This window comes from Colletotrichum paranaense, assembly GCF_030867605.1.
Source record: "Colletotrichum paranaense strain IMI 384185 chromosome Unknown Scaffold_1.1, whole genome shotgun sequence".
In the NCBI taxonomy this organism is placed as follows: domain Eukaryota; kingdom Fungi; phylum Ascomycota; class Sordariomycetes; order Glomerellales; family Glomerellaceae; genus Colletotrichum; species Colletotrichum paranaense.
The window spans coordinates 2,194,683-2,213,752 of record NW_026848959.1 but is presented as its reverse complement, the minus strand read 5'-3'; the positions used below and the strand labels follow the sequence as shown (position 1 = coordinate 2,213,752).

Sequence of the window (19,070 nt, the reverse complement as noted above, 5' to 3'; positions counted from 1 at the left end):
CATCAGAACTCGCTGAGAAGTAGATGAGTGAATGAGCCCAGGAAGCAGTCAGTCTGAAATCTATGCATGAGACTCAACTGGGAAAGCTGATCTTAGTCTGCAGTCGCGTCTCATGCTGGGGCGTCCAACCTTGAGAAAGCTCTCCAGAGCATAAGTCAGTTAATGGGTTTCGGCAGCCTGCAAATTCCAACTCAAGTGTCAGGGCAGCGCACATGGCTGGCAATTTCGATGGGCATCTTGGTTCAGGGCATATCCCAGTCCGCAAATACCTAATGCACCACGGCGCTAGGCCCGAGGTTCAGTCTAGCACACATCTCCACCGCAATGAGAGGATTACCTTGGAGTTTAATCATGCCGGCTCTGACAGATCTTAGCCAGCTTGAGACCCGCGTTGAGGATCGTATATTTGCTCGCTCGTCCCTTGAACATTGCGTAGTAAGGTCTGATACCCCAAAATGTCATTTGGCCCCTGCTGTGGCTTAGCTGCATTTTCTTAGCCAAGATTGAAGGTGCCGAAGATTGTCTTGTGATGGCCGCGATAACGCAACCACAGACATTTCCTCGAGTGTCTTGTAGTCACTTTACGTTATGTTCTTCTCTTTGTCGGTCCGAAGAACTGCATATCGTGTGGCGGGATGCAGCAGGCTCTCCGTCGTCCTCCATTTGAGGTTCAGGTGCATTCGAGGACGAGAAACCCTGTTGGTCCTCAGGATTACACAGTGGAGCCCCCTGAAGGAGCGGGAAGATCCTCCCCCGATCAGCACTTCATCATCGGCTGTTTGAGCTACAGCCTCTTGCACGCAACATGAGCATGTCTAAAGAAAAGATCGCAGGTTCCGCGCGATAAATATCACGGGTCCTTCGACATCTAGTTGCTCTTTCATTCCTTCTCTATCCCTTACCGTCATAGAGGCACAACATACCTTTCGACAGCCTCCTACCGATAAGCGATCAAGGCAGCCCGCCTCATGCCCACCCCTTACTTCGACGATGGACATAACACGACGATCTGTCGCTCCAAACGACAGGGATCATCCTGAAACTATTTCAGCTCAGGGTTCGTCTCCAAGCACCGTCGACGTGTGGTCTATCGCTTCCGCCTATGGTCTCTCTAGCGAAACCAGTTACGACCCAGGGTTCGGCAATCGAGAGAATCCGCGATCTCAACTCCACGATCGTTCGACATCAACTCTGGCAACTTATTCAAGACACCAACGTAACGAAGTCTGGGGCTCAGACAATGATGGATCAGATGTTGCCTATCCGCTCATCGATATTCTGCGAGACCATAAGACCCATGCCGACATAAAGCCGACTTCTACAACCTTCGATGGACGTTCGGACAGCGTAGAGGCGCTGAAAGGAGGCGTACCAGAGCCTTCAATACGTAGAGCGCTATGGACGCCTCCTTGGCTTCGGACGACCTCTTTACTCGGATTTGCCTTTCTGTTCACTGCCCTCTGGATTGCACTAGTGGTTCTAGTCCGATACGACATCGCAAACTCGGGTTTCATCATCACGGCAACATCAAGCAGGTTTTCCTGGACCTACGGCCCTACCGCTATTTTCGTGGCCATCACGGGCCTCTGGAGGCAAGTCGACTACCATAGCAAGATGCATCAGCCATGGCAGCAAATGGCCAGAGGCCCAAGCCCGGCACCCAAGAGTCTCCTGCTAGATTACGTCTCTCCGATCCTATCGACGGGGCTGGTCAGGTCATTCCGAAACGGACACTGGATAGCAGCAGCCACGATGATAGGTTTTGCTGTCCTCAAATTGGCTACTCTATTATCCACGACGCTAATGGTACCCGTAGCCGTCAATATGTCGGGGTCGCTTCCGATACAAGTGAACTCAGCTTTTGACGGGTCGGCTTTCTGGCAAACCACAAATTGGTCTTTGAATAATAGAACAGACAGAACCATTCTCTCTGGAAATGTCACATACTCGAGCTATTCGTTTAGTAACATTTCTGCAGTCTCGGCAGTAAAGTATTTGCAGGTGCTCCAAGGGCAAATTTCAGAAGCTGTTGGAACGCAAGAGGGAATTGTCTTCCAAGACGCGTCCGTCACTGAAACACCAGGAATCAGCGATATCAAGCATGTCTCCGCCAATGTTGACTCTATCGTTCCACACGTGATCTGTGAAGAACCGGACATCACCGTTTTCGATAAGATAGATGGTAACATCACCGAATTCAGCGGGGCATTGGAAGTACAGATGCCTTCTTGTGGAAACACAAAGATCCTTCTTAGCACTTGTGCCGATGGCAGCGAGAGTTGCCTTGGGACTTTAACAACGTACAATATTTATAGGGCGTACTGCTCCGACAAGGGAAGATCCGGTGGGCCTCAAGGCGATCTTCGCCTACTCCTCATAGCGAGTAACATCACACAAAGGACCAAGCCTGGAACCGAATATTTCAGTTTCGACTACACAACATCGATGGCCAATATCACAGCAGTATCCTGCAAAGTCGCATATACCATGGGAAAGAGCATTCTTACTATGGGCACCGATAAGAACGAGACCCTGATTCACCCTAAAGAGCCACTCGACGCCGATAAACAACTCGACGAATTGACCGACCAACAGCTGTCTGAGTTGCTGTACTCTGTTCTCGTCGCCGCCGACTCAACTATGGATGGACCACGCAGAGACATTGGCAACTCCGCTCGAAAGTACACTTCGGGTAATGATACAGGAGGTTCTGCCGCCATGTTTGAACTTATGAGCCATACATCACAAGACCTTCCAGCTGGATATTACAAGTTCTTCGAAATCGACACCATGATTGCATCCGCAACCTCTGTCATCACTCAGCTTACTGTAAACTTTCTCAAAGAATCCTTCATGATCAAATCCCATGGAATAGCTTCTGCTGAAGGCACATACACCCAAGAGAGACTTCGATTCCGACCGCTCTCTCTGTGGATCATAGTGGTCAGCCTGATGATGCTAGGCCTACTCGCACTGGATATTATCTTTCAATTTACCCCTTCCGTCTCTCAGGATCCTAGTTTGCTTGTTTCGAATGCGGCAATTCTCGCTCGAAGTCCGTCTATCGATACCATCTTGGCCCCTCTTGGAGAATGTAGAACTAGCCAGATATCATACGAGCTATCCGGACACAGATTCTCTACAGACTTTGATGGCTCAAAATTCCGAATCCAAGCCCGCGAGATACTTCTAGCTGATGAGAGTTTCATACGAAAGCCGAAACAGAAACAGCGCAGCTGGATTCCCATGACAGCACGGTTGTATTTTGTAATAGCTACCTTCACGCTGCCACTTGTCACTATCATCGCGCTCGAAGTCGCGTATCGTCAATCCATCAAGAGCAATGGATTTACAGTTCAGGACATGTTCTGGGCGCTTTACGGAACACAATATAGCTCAGCCCTCATCGTGTTGGCCATCGCCAGTATTTTCAACAGCCTTGACTTCACTATCACCACATTTTCAATCTTCAGTATCATGAGGACTCGGGCTATACCATCATACCAAGGAATTACGAACAATCCGATGGGGGAAGTAACCCCTGTTGCACTATGCAAGGCTCTCAGACGAGGTCATGTTGGGCTATCCTCTTCCATCTTCGCGGCGTTGTTAGGCAGCGTTCTATCGATTGTCGTCTCCAATTTGTGGGCTGAAAAGCTGCTCACCACGAATATCAACTTCAATACTCAGCTCAAAAATACTTGGAACCTGGACTGGAGTGATAGTGCTGTCAACGATGGCGGTGCAGCGACGCTTCTGAATGATGTGCGGCTGAACAAGACAGAAAGCCCGGACTCAGCGACATGGAATGATCTAGTGTTTCCATCGTTCGACTCTCTAGGCTTACCTGATGACGAGCATCATATTTTGAAATTAGGTGGCTCGAATCAAAATTTCAACTTCAGTAATGAGGTGCCTTCACTGCGACCAAGACTCTTCTGTCACCCAGCTACAGTTAGAGATAGAGGAGAATCCACCACAGGAGGCGCAGTGTCGACAACGATAACCGCTATTGACTTGCTTCCAGAGACCTGTCGGGTAGGAGATGACAGTCAAGTCAGGAATGTGTCATTCAAAGCCACAGGAGATAAAACAGACGGGCTGGTGGGCTTATTCTTTGATCTCGATATTGGAGTTCTTGTTAGTAAACAATGCTCCCCTTGCAAAACGAATCCAGACTCGGCACGTCCATATAATCCGATGGGCTGCCCATCGATCGGGATATTCTTCGCAGAACGCCCTTTCGTATGTGCGCAGGTTGTTCAGCAGGTTCAGGTTGGGATGAAATTCACGTCCCTCATAGGGCCAAAAGGCGAAATCATCTTTCAAAGAAGTAGCCTCACATCCACACCGACTCCTAATGAGTCAACTGCAAAGAACCTCACCCGCGATGATTCCGAGCTAGATCTTTTCCCCTATCGTATTCAACCTCACTTCGATAAAAATGTTACGAACTCGATCTCAGATGACCCGGCCGATCCATTTTTCAGATACATACTTTCTGGAACCACGGGGGTCAGCAGGGACGATTTGACCAAGAATCCTGATCAGCTGATCGATGTCGTAAACGGCCTCTACACCAAGTTCATGGTGCAGGTAATGGAATCGAGCATCTTTCGAACGCCTATCGTCGCTTCAACTCAGACGAAGGAGCAAAACGAAAAACAAAGTGTAAACGGTACGATCTCACGAGAAGAATCTCGCCTGATAATGAACTATACGCCGAAACTCATTCTTCAGATCTTGCTTGGTGCAATGATGGTCCTTGGACTGACGGCCTACATCATGGTCGATCTCAAAGGCACTCTTCCTCGAAGCCCACTTTCAATAGCAAGCAGCATGGCCTTATTCGCAGGGAGCGAATTGTGTGCGAATCACATTTCCGAAGACGCTGAATGGATGAATAAGCAGCAACTCGACAGAATATTCCAGGGATACACATTCGCCTTGGGGTGGTGGAGTCGCAGTGCGACCGAGGCAGATTCTCGCAGCATTGATAGCTTGTTGGATGCTCCAGTTGTGGATGAGAGGTTCGGGATTGACGTTGGAACGCCAGAGAGGTTGGGTGTTGAAGCTAAGGGAAACAGAGGTGGCAGACTATGGGGCAAATGGAGTGCGCTCTAGCCGATACTTCTCATTAAAAGTACATACACTCGACTTGGTGGCCTCTACCCGATTCCTAGAGACCGCGGTATACCTAACCTTCCCACACAAAATCTTGCTCAATACCAGGAATCAGTGGTCGAAGGGCCATACCGTAGTCGCCAGCGTTGGGCGTCCTCAGAAGAGTGTGAATGTGAAACTTTGCGGGCTCCTTGTTTGTCAAGAAGACTCCTGAGTGGTGATCAAACTCCACGAGGATAACCGGGCTCTGGATGCGGTAGTAAAAGGGATCTTGGTCACCGAAGCCGCCAATCCAACTAAAGTACGTCTCCTGGAAGAAAGACTTGATATGGTTGACCCGGATCTCCCTGGACTTCTGAGGAAGATAGATGAGATATTGCTCCAGGATACCAAGAACCAGCTGCTGCTGCTCGCCTGTCATGTCCGACACCAAAATTCCCTCATATGGCACAATTCGGTTATCTCGGTAGGCGCCGCAGAGATGTCGCTGGTCGTCGTGATTCCACCGTCCTTTCGGCATTGCGGGATCTTTGAGGAGTTTGTAGGTCTGCGCCTTTTGCTGCAAGTTTGCTGGGAGCGACTGCATAAGCTGCAAGCCTAGCCGTTCTTCGGTCTCAAGGATACGAGTGCCCTTGTATGGGCCATCATCAATCAGGTTCGGCTCTGCCCCAGTGAACCACGGCGATGCTACAATCTGACCCTGATACAGGAAAATGTTCAGGCACAGATGGTGACCGTAAAATGAGAAGCCCCATGGCCTCGTCGCCGAGGGCAGTCCGAAGAGGACAAAGTTGTAAGAGAATTCGTTGCAAATGGTGGGTGTCTGTACCAATTCGCCCAAAAAGCCGTTTACGCGCATGGCACCGAGCGCCTTCGCGTACCCCTCAGGGGATAGCGTCGTCTCGAGGACTTTCAGGATGCTGTCGCGGATTTGCGGATTTAACTCATCCAGCCGTAAACCCTTGTCGCTGAGGAGAAACTCGGGGTTCGACCATGATCGCCATTCCGGGGAATCGACATGGTATGAGAGGGTTGTCTTCTGCTTGTCGTCTAGCTGTGACAGAACCGCGTTTGTAGCATCGACGATTTGCTGAATCGGCACGCCCTCGTCGGCGATTTTGAATAAGTCCCGTTTGACCGTGCCTAAATCCGGGTCAATTATGGTTTCTTGGCGGGAAAGTTAGTGGTTTTGGGTGTCACGGCAGATCTCACCATCTGTTGTGATGCCGGTGTATGGCTCTTTGAAAAGGCTACGCCAATGAAGGTACAGGGCATGTAGCCACGGCGGGTTGCCGCTCTCTTTGAACACCTTGGCATATTCGTGAGCATCCTGATTGCGCATCGTCGTGAAGCGAGGAATGCTAATGTCTGGAAGGTGCTGACGGTACTCGGCGCCATGAGGCGCCTGTTCCTGTGCTCCAGACATGTTCTGCTGGTGTTCTCCCACGAATGTTATCGGTGAATCTCGCGGTGTAATCGTTGCAGCGATGGCTGTGAGTCTTCTGGCAGCTTGAGAGCTTCTCTGGTTGGTGTCCCTCATGCAAAGTGTCTGGATGTATGTGTTGTCAAAGCTGGACTGCTTACACGCGACAGCGTGACAGGGAAAGCAAGTAATAATAGCTCCGACCGACAACGGATAGCTCTTGTCACAAGACGTCCACTCTGATCAGCCCATTTCTAAACAAACCGTCATCAAGTACCGGCGAATCCACAAAGCCACGACGTCGGCGATGGTCGGCGCATGTGCCGCCGACAGCGACCCCTCATTTCTCGGCCCCTCCATCCCACATCGCCATCATCCCTCATCCTCGCAACTCCCCCACAATTCCCCCAGCTGCGCCTTTGAGTTGCCCGGCTTTTCCGCAGGCGTCAATGTGTCAGCCGGCCATTGACCAATCACGGTGGATGGACTTACGATTAGCACGACGCGGCGTCAAGATCTGGGAGCGAACTCTCGAACTTCCCGGACCTCCGAGCCGACCACCCCCAACCATCGGCAATTGTGCGGGGGAGAACCCCAGCAGGGATAGCGGGCTTTCTCCAGTCGGATTTCACGATGCGGGAACGGCCCTTACTTCTACCCTCCTGCTGGTGAATATCATCCGAACTGCCACTCCAAGTCTGACTTGAGCTTCGAATCTTACGATACCACTGCACATCTGACTTTGAGGAACGCACCAGACAACAAATACACCATGGCTTCACAAACACAAACGCCCTTCACCCGTAAGTTGTTCATCTTGCACGAATGGATGTTAACACTAGAACGCCGCCGCTGACAAACTCAAGGCTTCGTGCGGTTTGTCCCCCGCTCTGATTCCAACAAGATCCTCATTGGTGAGCCTGAATCAGAGTCTGTTGATGTTGGTCTCGCTGTGCGCAAGGGCGAGGAAGTGAAGGTTGTGGTGTGGTCCGGATCCAGCGTCATCAAGCCGGGTTCCAAGACCGAGGAGCGGGCCGTCATTGACCGCGTCCTCTCACCCGTCTCTGCCGAGGAGGTCGGAACGATCCGATGCATCGGCTTGAACGTGAGTAGCCAATGATGTTTCTCTACTACTCTGGCCAGAGACATGAAGCTAACCACAAACAGTATGTCCAACACGCAAAGGAGACTGGTCTGGCACTGCCTACGGTCCCGACTGTGTTCTTGTAAGATCGCCCGGGTCGGTGCAAACCGCTGGAGAATCAGTGCTAACTCATTGTACAGGAAGCCAAGCACTGCACTAGGAGACCCATGGCCCGCGCCTACAGTACTCCCTTTGCTTACCCAGGCTGACGACTGCGGCGACTACGAGTCTGAGCTCGCCGTCGTGTTGGGCAAGACCGCTAAGAACGTATCCGAGGCCAACGCTCTGGACTATGTCTTGGGTTATACTGCCTGCAACGACGTCTCTTCCCGGACGTACCAACTGAACCAGTCGCAATGGTGCTTCGCTAAGGGATTCGATGGATCCTGTCCATTGGGTGAGTTATCCTAGGGTATTTGGGAAGAGGGGATCATGAAACTAACCAGATGTTTTCCAACAGGCCCTACCTTGGTTTCCAAGGATCTTATTCCTGACCCAACCAAGTTGAAGATGCGTGGCTTGAAGAACGGCGAAGTTCTCCAGGACTCTCCCATTGAGTAAGTTCACTTGCTCTCATAACCTTCATCAATACTGACAGGCCTTGCAGCGACCTCATCTTCAGCATCCCGAAGCTCATCAGCTTCCTGTCTCAAAGCACAACCCTACCCGCTGGAACAGTAATCATTACCGGAACTCCTGCTGGAGTTGGCCTGGGCCGGACACCGAAGGTCACCCTGAAGGACGCTGACGAGTTCCACGTTGAGATTCTTCCCCATATCGGCACGTTGGTCAACACCTTCCAGAATGAGGTTGGACAGTAGATGCGAGAGCACGTGTAGGACAAGGCGATATGAAACGAATTGAGGTGCACGAAGACTTGGCGAAATCAATGAGTGAAAGGATACAAGTGATGAGCTGCTTATCTGGGTTAGACTAAATGATACATGAATTCCCAACATGACTCTCTTGCAAGATTCCAAGTTCTTACCGTTGTTGGCACTTCACGCTCCCTGAATCCCGGATGACTATGTGCATTGTTTGTTTCTATCCCCCCAGACAATTCAAATTTCCTTAGGATGAATTGCATTTTAATCACCTACCTTAGCGAAAGTTGCTCCATCTGGTACTCGTGTGAAACAGTCCTTCCTTAGATTCTACGATGAACTCTTCAAATTTGAACCCCGATGCACAACATCACTCATTAGGAAGGTTCACTGCGATGAATACCCGATCATGGTAGTGGACATCAGAACTTCATAAGAATTTTGTATTTGATTCATTCTATGTTCGATGTTGTGGGTGAACTAGCTCTCGAGCAATTGGGGAACCTTCTCAAGGAGGTGCTCAACAATAGCATCCGGCCCCCTCTCAACTTGCAGCCCATGAGGAATCGCGTGGGTCTTGATGTTAGGAACAATTGACCTTGCGGTTGCCTGGATCTGCTCTGCCTCCTCCGCCGTCCACATTGATGCACAGAACTGCGCAGGTTGATTAGTTGAAGAAGCTTCAGTTGGCTGGGGTCACTCATACCAAGACGTCTGGCTTGTGCTCTTTCACCTTGCCCTCGACCTCGGCGATTGCTGTCGATACCGTCAGCTTACGAGATTTGCATTATGGATGAGTTATTTAACTTACTCTCGCAGTTGGCGACATAGTCAATCGTGTACTGATCCTTGAGCGCCTCAGTCATGCGGCCGATAAGTCTCTTCGCCCGTTCAGGTGCGGTGTTGACCGTGACAAGCTTGAAAGGACCCTTGGGCGCCATGGTGCGGGGTTGTTGTGAGAATGAGGGGTGATGGAACAAGGCAAGTGATGACGTTGAAGATTGTGATGGTTGATCGCAATGGCTTGTTGTGAGATGATTGAGCAAGGAGTATAGTTTGGGCTGTCTTCCGGTAGAATGAGCCGCGTAAGTACGTGCGTGATGTTGGTCCACGATGATGTGCCGCACCTTTCTCCCGATGGCCGCTGACAACTCCCATATATCCGGCAGATAGCGGCTTGAGCTCCGCCGAAGTCGCACCCGAAAGTCAACCCACAAAATGGTCTGGAAGCTGACTGTTCGATCGCTTCTGTGCCAGAGTTGGAGACAGTTTGGCTCTCATGCCGGCTTTGCCGATTTCGCCTCCATCTGTCCAGTCCCACCAATCTAAAGCCTTTTTGGGTTATTCTCCCGTAACCTTTACCTTCGTCGTCGAACTGGCGCTGTTGGGGACACAACTTTGGCGGATAACCCGTGGATCCTCGGATATCCCGAGACTTCTGTCCACCTGTGACCACCGCCTTCAGCCACTGGCGTCCACCTAATTACTAGCAATTAGTTGTTCCCCATGGGACGCATCCCGTGCTTCCGGCTTGTGTGGGGGATCTCCGGGGATTGCATTAGGGACTTGCCGGCGCCCCTATGTCCGCGAAAGTAAAGAACATGGGTTGAACTGCTGAACCCAGCTGCAACCACCTCTTGAAGATTTGAGGATTTGAGGGTAAGGGATTCCTGCCATCGCGACGTGTTTTTTCAGATCTTGGTTCTGCATCTTTACCGACCTGCAGCTCATCGCCAAGCAATTTTGAAATGTTCCGTTGGCTCAACTCTTGGTTTTCGCCCAGGGCAAACGCATCTTCACCCAACAGCAACGGAAACATGGCGGTGAGTTCTCATTCCATGAAGACGGGTTTTCCGCGCGTCAATGCTGACGATGAATACGAAGGTCACAGCGCATATCAGATCACCAGTCCAACTGGAAATTATTGTTGTCGGCGCCGGGCTGAGTGGTTTAGCCACCGCAGTGGCAGCCGCTTTGTCGGGACACAAGGTCACCGTGTTTGAGTCCGCGAAGGAGCTCCTCGAGGTGAGCCCCATCTCAAAGTTCGAGGGCCCCAAATGAGGTTTATTGACATTATTCCCCAGGTCGGTGCGGGCCTGCAAGTAACGCCCAACTCCACGCGCATTCTGCAGAAATGGGGTCTGCCAGACAGACTGTGGAAATCGGCATCTGAGCCGACGGATCTGGTGGTGCATCGCTACTCTGGAAAAGTGCTCGCGTTGGAGGAGAACTTCAACAAGAATATTCGCGCAAAGTATCAGGCACCATTCATCGACTTGCACCGCGTCGACCTGCAGCTGTCACTTTATGAGCGCGCCAAGGAACTCGGCGTTACATTTAACCTCGGCGAGAAGGTCGAGAACATCGACTTCGACATTCCTGAGCTTACGACACAGTCTGGAATCAAGGCCAAGGCAGATCTCATCGTCGCCGCCGATGGACTCTGGTCGCGGTCGCGTGCGTGCTACCTGAAGAAGGACGATCCTCCCCTGGCAACGGGTGACCTTGCCTACCGTGTGGTTCTCAACCTTGATGAGGTCACGGATCCGGAGCTGAGAGAGTGGATTCAGAAGCCTCAGGTCCACTTCTGGGTCGGTCCCGGTGCTCACTGCGTTGGGTACTCGATGAGAGCGGAGAAGATGTACAACCTGGTGTTGCTTACACCCGATGATCTTCCCAAGGGTGTGAGCCGTCAAGCAGGATCAATTGAAGAGATGCAAAGCCGGTTCGATGAGTGGGACCCGATATTGAAGAAATTCCTCAGCTCGGTCGACAGTGTTGAGAAGTGGAAGCTGATGCACAGTAAGTTTTCGTGTTCAGACCCATCATAGTATGAGCTAACATGTTTCCAGGGGAGGAAATGATTTCTTGGGTCAACGAGAAGTCAAACTTTGTGTTTGTGTGAGTGCCCTTTTGAGATCTGAGATATCGACCCTCACTAACGCTTGCAAGCGGTGATGCATGCCACCCCATGCTGCCTTACCTTGCACAGGGTGCCAACTCAGCTGTGGAGGATGGTGCTGTCCTTGGACTGCTCCTTGGTCATATCAAGTCCAAGTCGCAACTCCCTGCAGCATTAAAGTCATACGAGAAGTTGCGCAAGGCTCGTGGGGAATCTATCGTCAGAGAAACATTCAAGCAGGTGAGTTTTTCTCGTTAGATTTCAGGGTATCCCATTCTTCGACAGTTACTGACATTCTCTAGCGTCACGATTTCCACATGAATGACGGCCCTGAGCAAGAGGCCAGAGATCAGATCTTCCTGTCACAACTTGGCAAGGAGCTGAAGGGGGCGTTCCCAAGCAGGTGGACGTGCCCTGAGGTCCAACCCTGGCTGTACGGGTACGACGCGTACAAGGAAGTCGAAGAGGCGATGAAGAGCGATCCCTTCGACAAGCCCCATGCCAACTTGTGAGCAACCAAGCTGTCAATCGAGTCGGGGGATTTGGGCATTTCGGCGTACTGGTGATAATATTACGGGCTTTGGAGCATGCCTCGGTAATCGGCATTTTGTGTATACCTAACTCTTTATTTCCGCAGCGATAGCATACAGTTCTTTACTTCCATTTTCTCCCTGCCATGACCCGCCGTAGAGTTGAGGATCACTGTAAAGTTTAGTGCTGATCGTGACCCGCCGCCGCCACCAACACACCCAAGCCAAGCCCCGTAGCCCCTGAAAGAACCCCTGAAGGAGCTCTGCTACGATGCCAACATTGTGCCATGATATCTGCAAATTGACATGGTGTCACACCTTGATGCGTGGAAATCTTCACGTTTCTGATGTCACCGGAGTACATGGTAAGGGACATTATATGCGCAGCAAGTGCATCTTCAACTTGGCAATATAGACAAGAACTACAATCATTCTTTTATAGCTGATTATTCTACGGGATGGTTATGAGTATTGATCTAATTAGTCAAGATGAGCATGGATCATTTGAGGTATCAAAGACCTCTCATGAAGCCGCGCTTTCTAATGGGTGGTTTCTGCCCTTCAGGCTTGTTATACTCCTTCTCACCATCCTCCGTCTCAACTACATATCGGCCTTTCTCCTTTTCCGCCTTTCTCTTGTCGTGCTCCGTCTTCCATCGCATGAAGTAGCAACAGAATGGGAAGAGCACAGTGTTGACTGCTGTCCAGGCGAAAAGCACGCCAAAGTTTAATCCGATCCTGGAGTGCAAGTCGAAGAGCAACTGGCGACTGCCCTCAACAACCTGGTGAAGTGGCCAAGCATAGCCCCAGTAGTAGAATCCAGGTGATAGATCGATGGCATAGAAGGATGTCGAAACATTCGATATGACCCAAAAAATGAGCCACAGAGCCGTCCATGGCTGCCCAATAATCATTGCGACGTTTTCGCAGGCGAGGCCTAGAGCGGACATGCCAACGAAGTTGAGCATCCAGTAGACTGGGAAGGTGCCGCGGCCATAAGCTGTAGCTCCAAATGTAGGGGCTGGCTCCGTTGGTGAAGCTGGGGGCGCGCTGAACGGTATCTGGAAGGCGAGAGATATTAAGCTATAGCTGAGGGAGATGATGAAGTAGGCGACGATCGTAGCTAGCCATCTCCAGATGATGAGCTGCCAGAAGTGTAAAGGTGGATGACCCTGCGGTTGTACGTATTTCTACGCAGGGTAGATTAGCAGCTGTATATCAACAGGATGCGATGATTATGCCAACTTACTGAGTGAATTGGCAAGAAGAAAGAGAAAGAGAAGAATGCCATGATGATCAAGTAAATTAGACCAATGCTCACTGCAGGTGTAGCAGTAGCAGGCTGGAAGGGGCGTAGATCAATCATCAGTGGCGCAATGCCGGGGTTGACAGCAGAAGATGCTCTCGCGAGGTTATCTCGACTCAAGGACGTGTTGGACATAACAGTCTGACCCCATTGCTTTCCAAATTGTTGCGTAAATTGCTCCGTAAATTGGGTGATGTAAGGTGAAATGTCGCTCTGGTACGTTGTCGAATCTCTCGCGGTTTGTATAATGATCTGCACTGAGCCTGAGGGGTCGTAGTTTGCATCTCCAGTCGCAACGGCCTCTTGGAGAGCTGCTGTAGCATTGGGGTGAATTATCACAGCCGCCCAACTATCCCAGTCATACACGGCCATTCTCACTGCTGTAGGATCGTTGTTGAAATATGAAGGCGGTAAGATAGTCCATCCCAGTGACGGGCCTGGCTTGTCCAGTGACTTCTGCGCGGTCTGTACGACTGCTGGCCCAACAATTGGCTGTACTGATTCGTACGGAGAAAACTGTCCATCAAAGTCGACGACATGGACGATGATTGATCTCAGGTTGTCCTCGGTACGGAAGAGAACAGCCCAGTACATTGATAAGACTGCGAGGATGAAAAGAAAGAGGATGCTGATCGTCTGAATCCATAACCGAATGACATGGGCGCGAACCTTTTTCATTGATGGGTGCCAGAATCCAACAGAGTGGTGAGGTTTTTGGTGACGATGGTGCACGCCGTTTTCCTCGTTGTCTTGGCCATCGTTCTTGGAGTGATCGACTTCGGTACGGGCCGGTGAGGTCGGTGACTGAGACCTAGCCATTGTTCCTGGGTTGGGCGAATTGACTTCCTTTCTGCAGACTGAGAAGGATTTCCCCCGATTGACGGTCAGATTGCTTCAGTGGCTTGAAACACACTCAATCAAAAATACCGAAACAACTGCTGGAATACGCCTCTGCCACTGTCAGTGTCTTGGCTTTATGTACATCCCATCGAATTTGGCAATTCCACGTCAAATCCTCCAGCGTGCAAGTCGATGATGCGTGGTGCAAAAGATCCAGTGAGACGACCAAGTCCCTGTTAACAATTTCGCTGGGATTGCTACGCCGTACAGCCATTTGATTGGTTGAACACGTACTTGTCACGACGAGGTACATTGGGCTTTCGACTCAGCTCCGAGATGACATCAGAGGCCACGGAGTTGCGCTAGAAAAGACACTACCCCTGTCCAGGGTAAGTCTGCAATCTGTGTAAGTAAGCAGGCGGGCGTCTCGGCCTTCGTGCTTTTTATCTAGCGTCGGCGGCTCTCGAACTTGTACTGAGCGTTTAGCACCCTCGATCTTATGTTAGCTTGAGAATCATGATGCATCTCTCGATTAGGTTGCGGAACCTCGATCCCAGCTTTGATGCAGAAGCCGATGCAATGTCAAGACCAATCAAGGCATGTCGCAGTAGATTCTGCTAACACATGACCCGGGACCCCACGTCAGCAGAGAAAAGAATTTGAAGTGATATCACGGCGTTCTGATTGTCTGATTAGTACCTGCCAGGGCCAGCCGTGTATTTGAAATACTAAGCTGAGACATATGTTTCTATTGTGCACCAGCAACTTCAAAACTATCAGACCAGTGCATCTAAAGTGGTTTGACTCTTTTCCATCGTAATCTTCCAGACCTTCGCAAATCGTGAAGAGTTCAGCTCAGCCGTGACTTTTCCCAATTTTCCCTCTCCTTCCAGGCGGCTTTCCGCTAGCGGACCAGCAACGATGAATGATGGTGATTGTGGAATGGTTGGAGTTTCTCCGGCGGCCACGTCCATCAGAAGACACGCGTTATGCGGACCTGGAGCCTTGAACTTGAAGAACAAACAGAAGCCGTCTTCAGTTTCTGCGTTCTGAACATGTAGATAAGGGACCTCTTCTTTGCCGCTAGTTTCAACATCGTAAGAGAGCATGATGGAGTGGCTCCAGGGGCCACTACTGGCCCAACGATCCGCCGGGGATGCCTTCACGTCGTAGTACCCATGATCCAGTTCTTGTGGCAACTCCACGACGATATGCTGCGCATCGGAATCTTTGCCCCACAGCGATTCCATATCTTCCGGATCTTCAGCCCTGACGAGGATGGTCTCAAGTCTTGCCTGCTTAACCCAATTATCTGGAACTGAGACAAAGCCCAGCTTGTGACTGCACCTGTAGAATGGCTCAAGATCGTTTTTTCTCTCGAGATAGAGCCCTATCTGACGGCCCGCTTTGTTACAATTGAGTATAGCTATCGTGCTCGTTGGAGAGAAAGTGAATGAGATTCCTGCAGCGGAACCAATCTGCTCATTGTTATCTCCGGGGATGAAAGAGAAGCCATATTTCGAGCTGCTCGGGTCTAGTATCGGCATCTCGATCTGGATGCCTCTATTTGTGAACGAATACGGTGCCACGCGATGGTCGGCATCGATCCTGGTGATGCTGCCAGACTGATCAAAACAAGAGGGGGACTTGGCGAGAAACCCAGTGTTGCGAGACGGCCTGTCTGAATGTCCAGGCAACAACCAGGCAAATATTGACTGGTCATCCGTTCGCCTCATGATCTCTTCCTGAAGTCTGATGAACGCCATTTCACCTTCGCCGTATAGTAGAGGCATGCTAACCCCGAATAACCCAAGCAGACAATACGCCTGATCTTCGACTCTGGTAGTCTTTCTCTTCGAAGCCCAGGACATTCTCTGGGCGATGCTGTACCGACCTAGGATTCCATATTCGAAGAACTTGTGGTCGATGCCGGTAATCTTCCCCAGAGGTTCTCGCATCTGGTCTCGTGTGCCGATTTCGTACCAGTCATCTGAGTAGAATATGACGGTGGAAGGTGCAATGAGCTCCTGAAGCGTCCAGCCACGCGTGAACCACCGACTATTCATGAAGCTCTTGGAGTAGCCACCGAGAACATCAACATCTTCCTGGGTGACGTCTTCAAGGTATGCATAACAGACACGAGAGTTTTGATACCAGACCCACATGGAATTGATGGCCTCCGTCAACTCAGATGAACTTGTCTTGTCGATGCAACAAGTGTCGATCCACTGCGAAGTCAGTTAATGGGAACCTTGCTATTGTTGCGGGAGCTCGGGGTCAGGGACACTGGGCTGCCAGGCTCAACTTACTATGTAGTCAAACCCATCCGACAATGCCTGATTACAAGCCCCAACCAGTTTCGTATAACCTTCAAGACTAGACGCGTTTCCGGCGAGCAGGTCCTGAAGTGTGACTTCTTCCGAGCCCCAAGTATGAGACAGGATAGCATATGGAATGCGAGAGTGGGTGAAAACGCGCAGTTCCTTCGTTCGTGTGTTCAGGAGCCGCATCGTATCTGTAAGGATTGGTTTCAAGCCAATAGGAGCCTACCGTAAATATCAACTTGGGGCGTTCTGAAGCTGAACAGGACTGACTGGTCAAACTAAATGCGGGGGAATATGCAACTAAATGAAGAACCAGATGGGTTTTCTCAATCAGGACGATAAATCTCACCTGCATAATCTATCACGTGTAACTACTGCGACAAGTAGGCTAGCTACATGCACTTATGCACGCCTTCGGTTTTTTGGTACCATCGGGAAGGCACCACAATGGTCCACTTGAAGGGCACAACTTTGTGCTGGATGGTCCGAGTTTGGATTGAACACTCAGCCGCTCAACTACCTCGATTGATTACCCTATGACATGTAGCGGAATGACGGGTGCCTGTAACCAAGTTGACTCTGTTCAGCTTCTGTCCGTCCATCCAGGCGGTGATCTCTCTTTCCAGCAGCTCTTGCTTTATTCTCATATAAGCAATAGAATATGCCGAACACCGCCAACAGAACTGTCAGACTTTGGCCCACAAGATTGATAGTGTGTCCAGTGAAGTACTTCGGGGCGTCTTTGAACGTGTAGGTCCACCTATCGTGAACGTCAGCGAAAGTGCAGGCATTGCTTGATTAGAGCCAAAGACTGGTGTGTGTTGTCATAGCCGTTTGACAGGTTCTTAGAAACATCTACTTACGTCGCAACGATTCCCCCCATGGTGCCGATTGAAACAACATAGGCACTGGTGACTGCGCGTACGGAAGGGCCTGCTGAGTCTATTATCGAGTGCGTCAGTTTTTTTCACCTTCTTTGGGTCGACCGAAGGTCATAGACTTACTGTTCATCGCCCAACTCACTGCAACGATGTTAGCAAAAGAATCAGACTGCAACGAAAGGAGTTGACTCACAAAATCCTGGACCACCTGGGAAAGCACCTGCTGTGACAAAAAATACCTGGGATCATTAGTGAATGTATGAAGGAGGCAGACAAAAGGACAGAGAGCTCTTACGCCCATATATCTGATGTTAGCCTCGGTCGCAAATCGCAAAATGGCGAAACCGATAACAGCAATCATCGAAAACACGGCAAGGTATATACCGCGTTGACGTGTTCGGTCGCTGAACCACGCGATGATGATGGCTGTGATAGCAGCCACAACATACGGCGGTACAGAGTACAGCTGCGCTCGCGTCGCAGTCCAGCCCAAGTCGGCAAGAATGGTCGGCATGAATACCGAAATTCCCTGAACAGTGATGTTGATCAGGAAAAAGCCGAAGGCGCATGTATAGTTATGGATGCAAAACACGGCTCGCTTCACGTCGGAAAGAGTGACTTTCTGATCAACATCGGCCTTGTGCTGGCGCTGCAGACGCTCTGCCGCAATTGCTCGTTGTCTTTCGTCAAGGAAGTAAGCGGTGGCGGGACTTGTGGGCATCCAGAGAGGTGCGAAGCCTCCGAAGAGCATTGTGACGAATCCCTCGAAGAAGAATATGTTCCTCCATGTATGGATAGGTACACTGTCGAACCCCCATTCCGGAATGCGAGAGAGACCAGTGGCAAGCAGGCCACCGAATGCGCCAGCTAATGACGCTGCTGAAATGAAGATTCCCAGCCGGAACAAGAGTTCTTCTCTCTTGTAGAAGCTGCTCAGAAAGAAGGAGAACCCTGGCATGGCACCGCCTTCGAAGATTCCCAGGAAGGCGCGGGCAACGATGAGTCCTTCATATGAGCGTACGAAAGCCGTGCAGAGTGAGACTAAACCAAACCCAACGACAAGGAATGGCAGGTAGAATCGTGGGCCGACGCGTTTAAGAATAATGTTGCTCGGTACTTCGACGAGAAGGTAGATGATGTAGAATATTGACAGGGCCCAGTTGAACCGGTATCCTTCAAGGTTGATATCCTTGGCCATGCCCTGGATCCTGGCATTTCCGATATTCGCTCGATCCAAAAACTACCCCGAAGATAGGCAAGTCAGTGGCGGTGCGACAGCCAGCTAATTTTTGACGGGAGGAAAAGATCACATACGCAGAGAAGGTACAAGGTCGTCACCAGTGGGACAGTGTGCCAGTCGAGCTTACGCTTGATGACCTGTTCCTCCTCTTCCGTCCACTCCAACTGTACGGGTTCGTCCGCATACTGGATAGACTCGGACTTGACATCGACCGTCGTCGGCTCGTTATACTCTGTTTTAGACATTGTCAATCGTTAAGGCCTGGCTCTGTCACGAATACTGAGAATTACTCCTGCGCCAGCAAACAGAGAGGGGTAGGGAGGGAAGCTTACGTTTCTTATCAAACTCGATTGGTATCTCGTCTATTGTGGAGAGCACCATCTTGACAGCTGGGCCGAGACGATGCTCGGAATCCTTTGAACGCGACCTTCCGAAAATACTACGTTGACGGCTGGAAAATTTGCCTAGCAGCTTGTGGATGCGACGTTGAAAACGGCCAAGCCCATTTAGTGTAGCTTCAATGAGGGGTCAA

General features: G+C 50.6%; 7 protein-coding genes across 7 annotated transcripts; 3 read left to right on the top strand and 4 right to left on the bottom strand.

Annotated features, from left to right (window-relative positions):
- Positions 1–351: 351 nt before the first annotated feature.
- CPAR01_00801 (uncharacterized protein) lies at positions 352–5,124 on the top strand (the record flags this gene model as incomplete). Its single annotated transcript, XM_060485091.1, has 2 exons — positions 352–440; positions 834–5,124. The coding sequence occupies 2 exons, from the start codon at positions 352–354 to the stop codon at positions 5,122–5,124; spliced, it is 4,380 nt and encodes a 1,459-aa protein (XP_060355948.1).
- A 73-nt stretch (positions 5,125–5,197) lies between these two features.
- Positions 5,198–6,550, bottom strand: CPAR01_00800 (uncharacterized protein; the record flags this gene model as incomplete). Its single annotated transcript, XM_060485090.1, has 2 exons — positions 5,198–6,267; positions 6,337–6,550. The coding sequence occupies 2 exons, from the start codon at positions 6,548–6,550 to the stop codon at positions 5,198–5,200; spliced, it is 1,284 nt and encodes a 427-aa protein (XP_060355947.1).
- Positions 6,551–7,319: 769 nt separating this feature from the next.
- CPAR01_00799 (fumarylacetoacetate hydrolase) lies at positions 7,320–8,512 on the top strand (the record flags this gene model as incomplete). Its single annotated transcript, XM_060485089.1, has 6 exons — positions 7,320–7,350; positions 7,414–7,652; positions 7,715–7,773; positions 7,832–8,088; positions 8,152–8,248; positions 8,299–8,512. The coding sequence occupies 6 exons, from the start codon at positions 7,320–7,322 to the stop codon at positions 8,510–8,512; spliced, it is 897 nt and encodes a 298-aa protein (XP_060355946.1).
- Positions 8,513–8,995: 483 nt separating this feature from the next.
- Positions 8,996–9,456, bottom strand: CPAR01_00798 (uncharacterized protein; the record flags this gene model as incomplete). Its single annotated transcript, XM_060485088.1, has 3 exons — positions 8,996–9,169; positions 9,222–9,271; positions 9,327–9,456. 3 exons carry the CDS (start codon positions 9,454–9,456, stop codon positions 8,996–8,998), a joined length of 354 nt encoding a protein of 117 aa, XP_060355945.1.
- An 807-nt stretch (positions 9,457–10,263) lies between these two features.
- On the top strand, positions 10,264–11,929 carry CPAR01_00797 (FAD binding domain-containing protein; the record flags this gene model as incomplete). Its single annotated transcript, XM_060485087.1, has 6 exons — positions 10,264–10,338; positions 10,400–10,540; positions 10,600–11,317; positions 11,368–11,416; positions 11,468–11,657; positions 11,720–11,929. 6 exons carry the CDS (start codon positions 10,264–10,266, stop codon positions 11,927–11,929), a joined length of 1,383 nt encoding a protein of 460 aa, XP_060355944.1.
- Positions 11,930–12,459: 530 nt separating this feature from the next.
- CPAR01_00796 (MNNG and nitrosoguanidine resistance protein) lies at positions 12,460–14,072 on the bottom strand (the record flags this gene model as incomplete). The annotated part of the gene is made up of 2 exons (XM_060485086.1): positions 12,460–13,137; positions 13,197–14,072. The coding sequence occupies 2 exons, from the start codon at positions 14,070–14,072 to the stop codon at positions 12,460–12,462; spliced, it is 1,554 nt and encodes a 517-aa protein (XP_060355943.1).
- Positions 14,073–14,869: 797 nt separating this feature from the next.
- Positions 14,870–19,018, bottom strand: CPAR01_00795 (major facilitator superfamily transporter; the record flags this gene model as incomplete). Its single annotated transcript, XM_060485085.1, has 9 exons — positions 14,870–16,321; positions 16,403–16,639; positions 17,102–17,177; positions 17,281–17,359; positions 17,422–17,439; positions 17,492–17,537; positions 17,594–18,538; positions 18,613–18,770; positions 18,871–19,018. Coding segments are annotated over 9 exons (3,159 nt in total), but the record flags the coding sequence as incomplete, so codon positions are not given.
- Between the last annotated feature and the right edge of the window lie 52 nt (positions 19,019–19,070).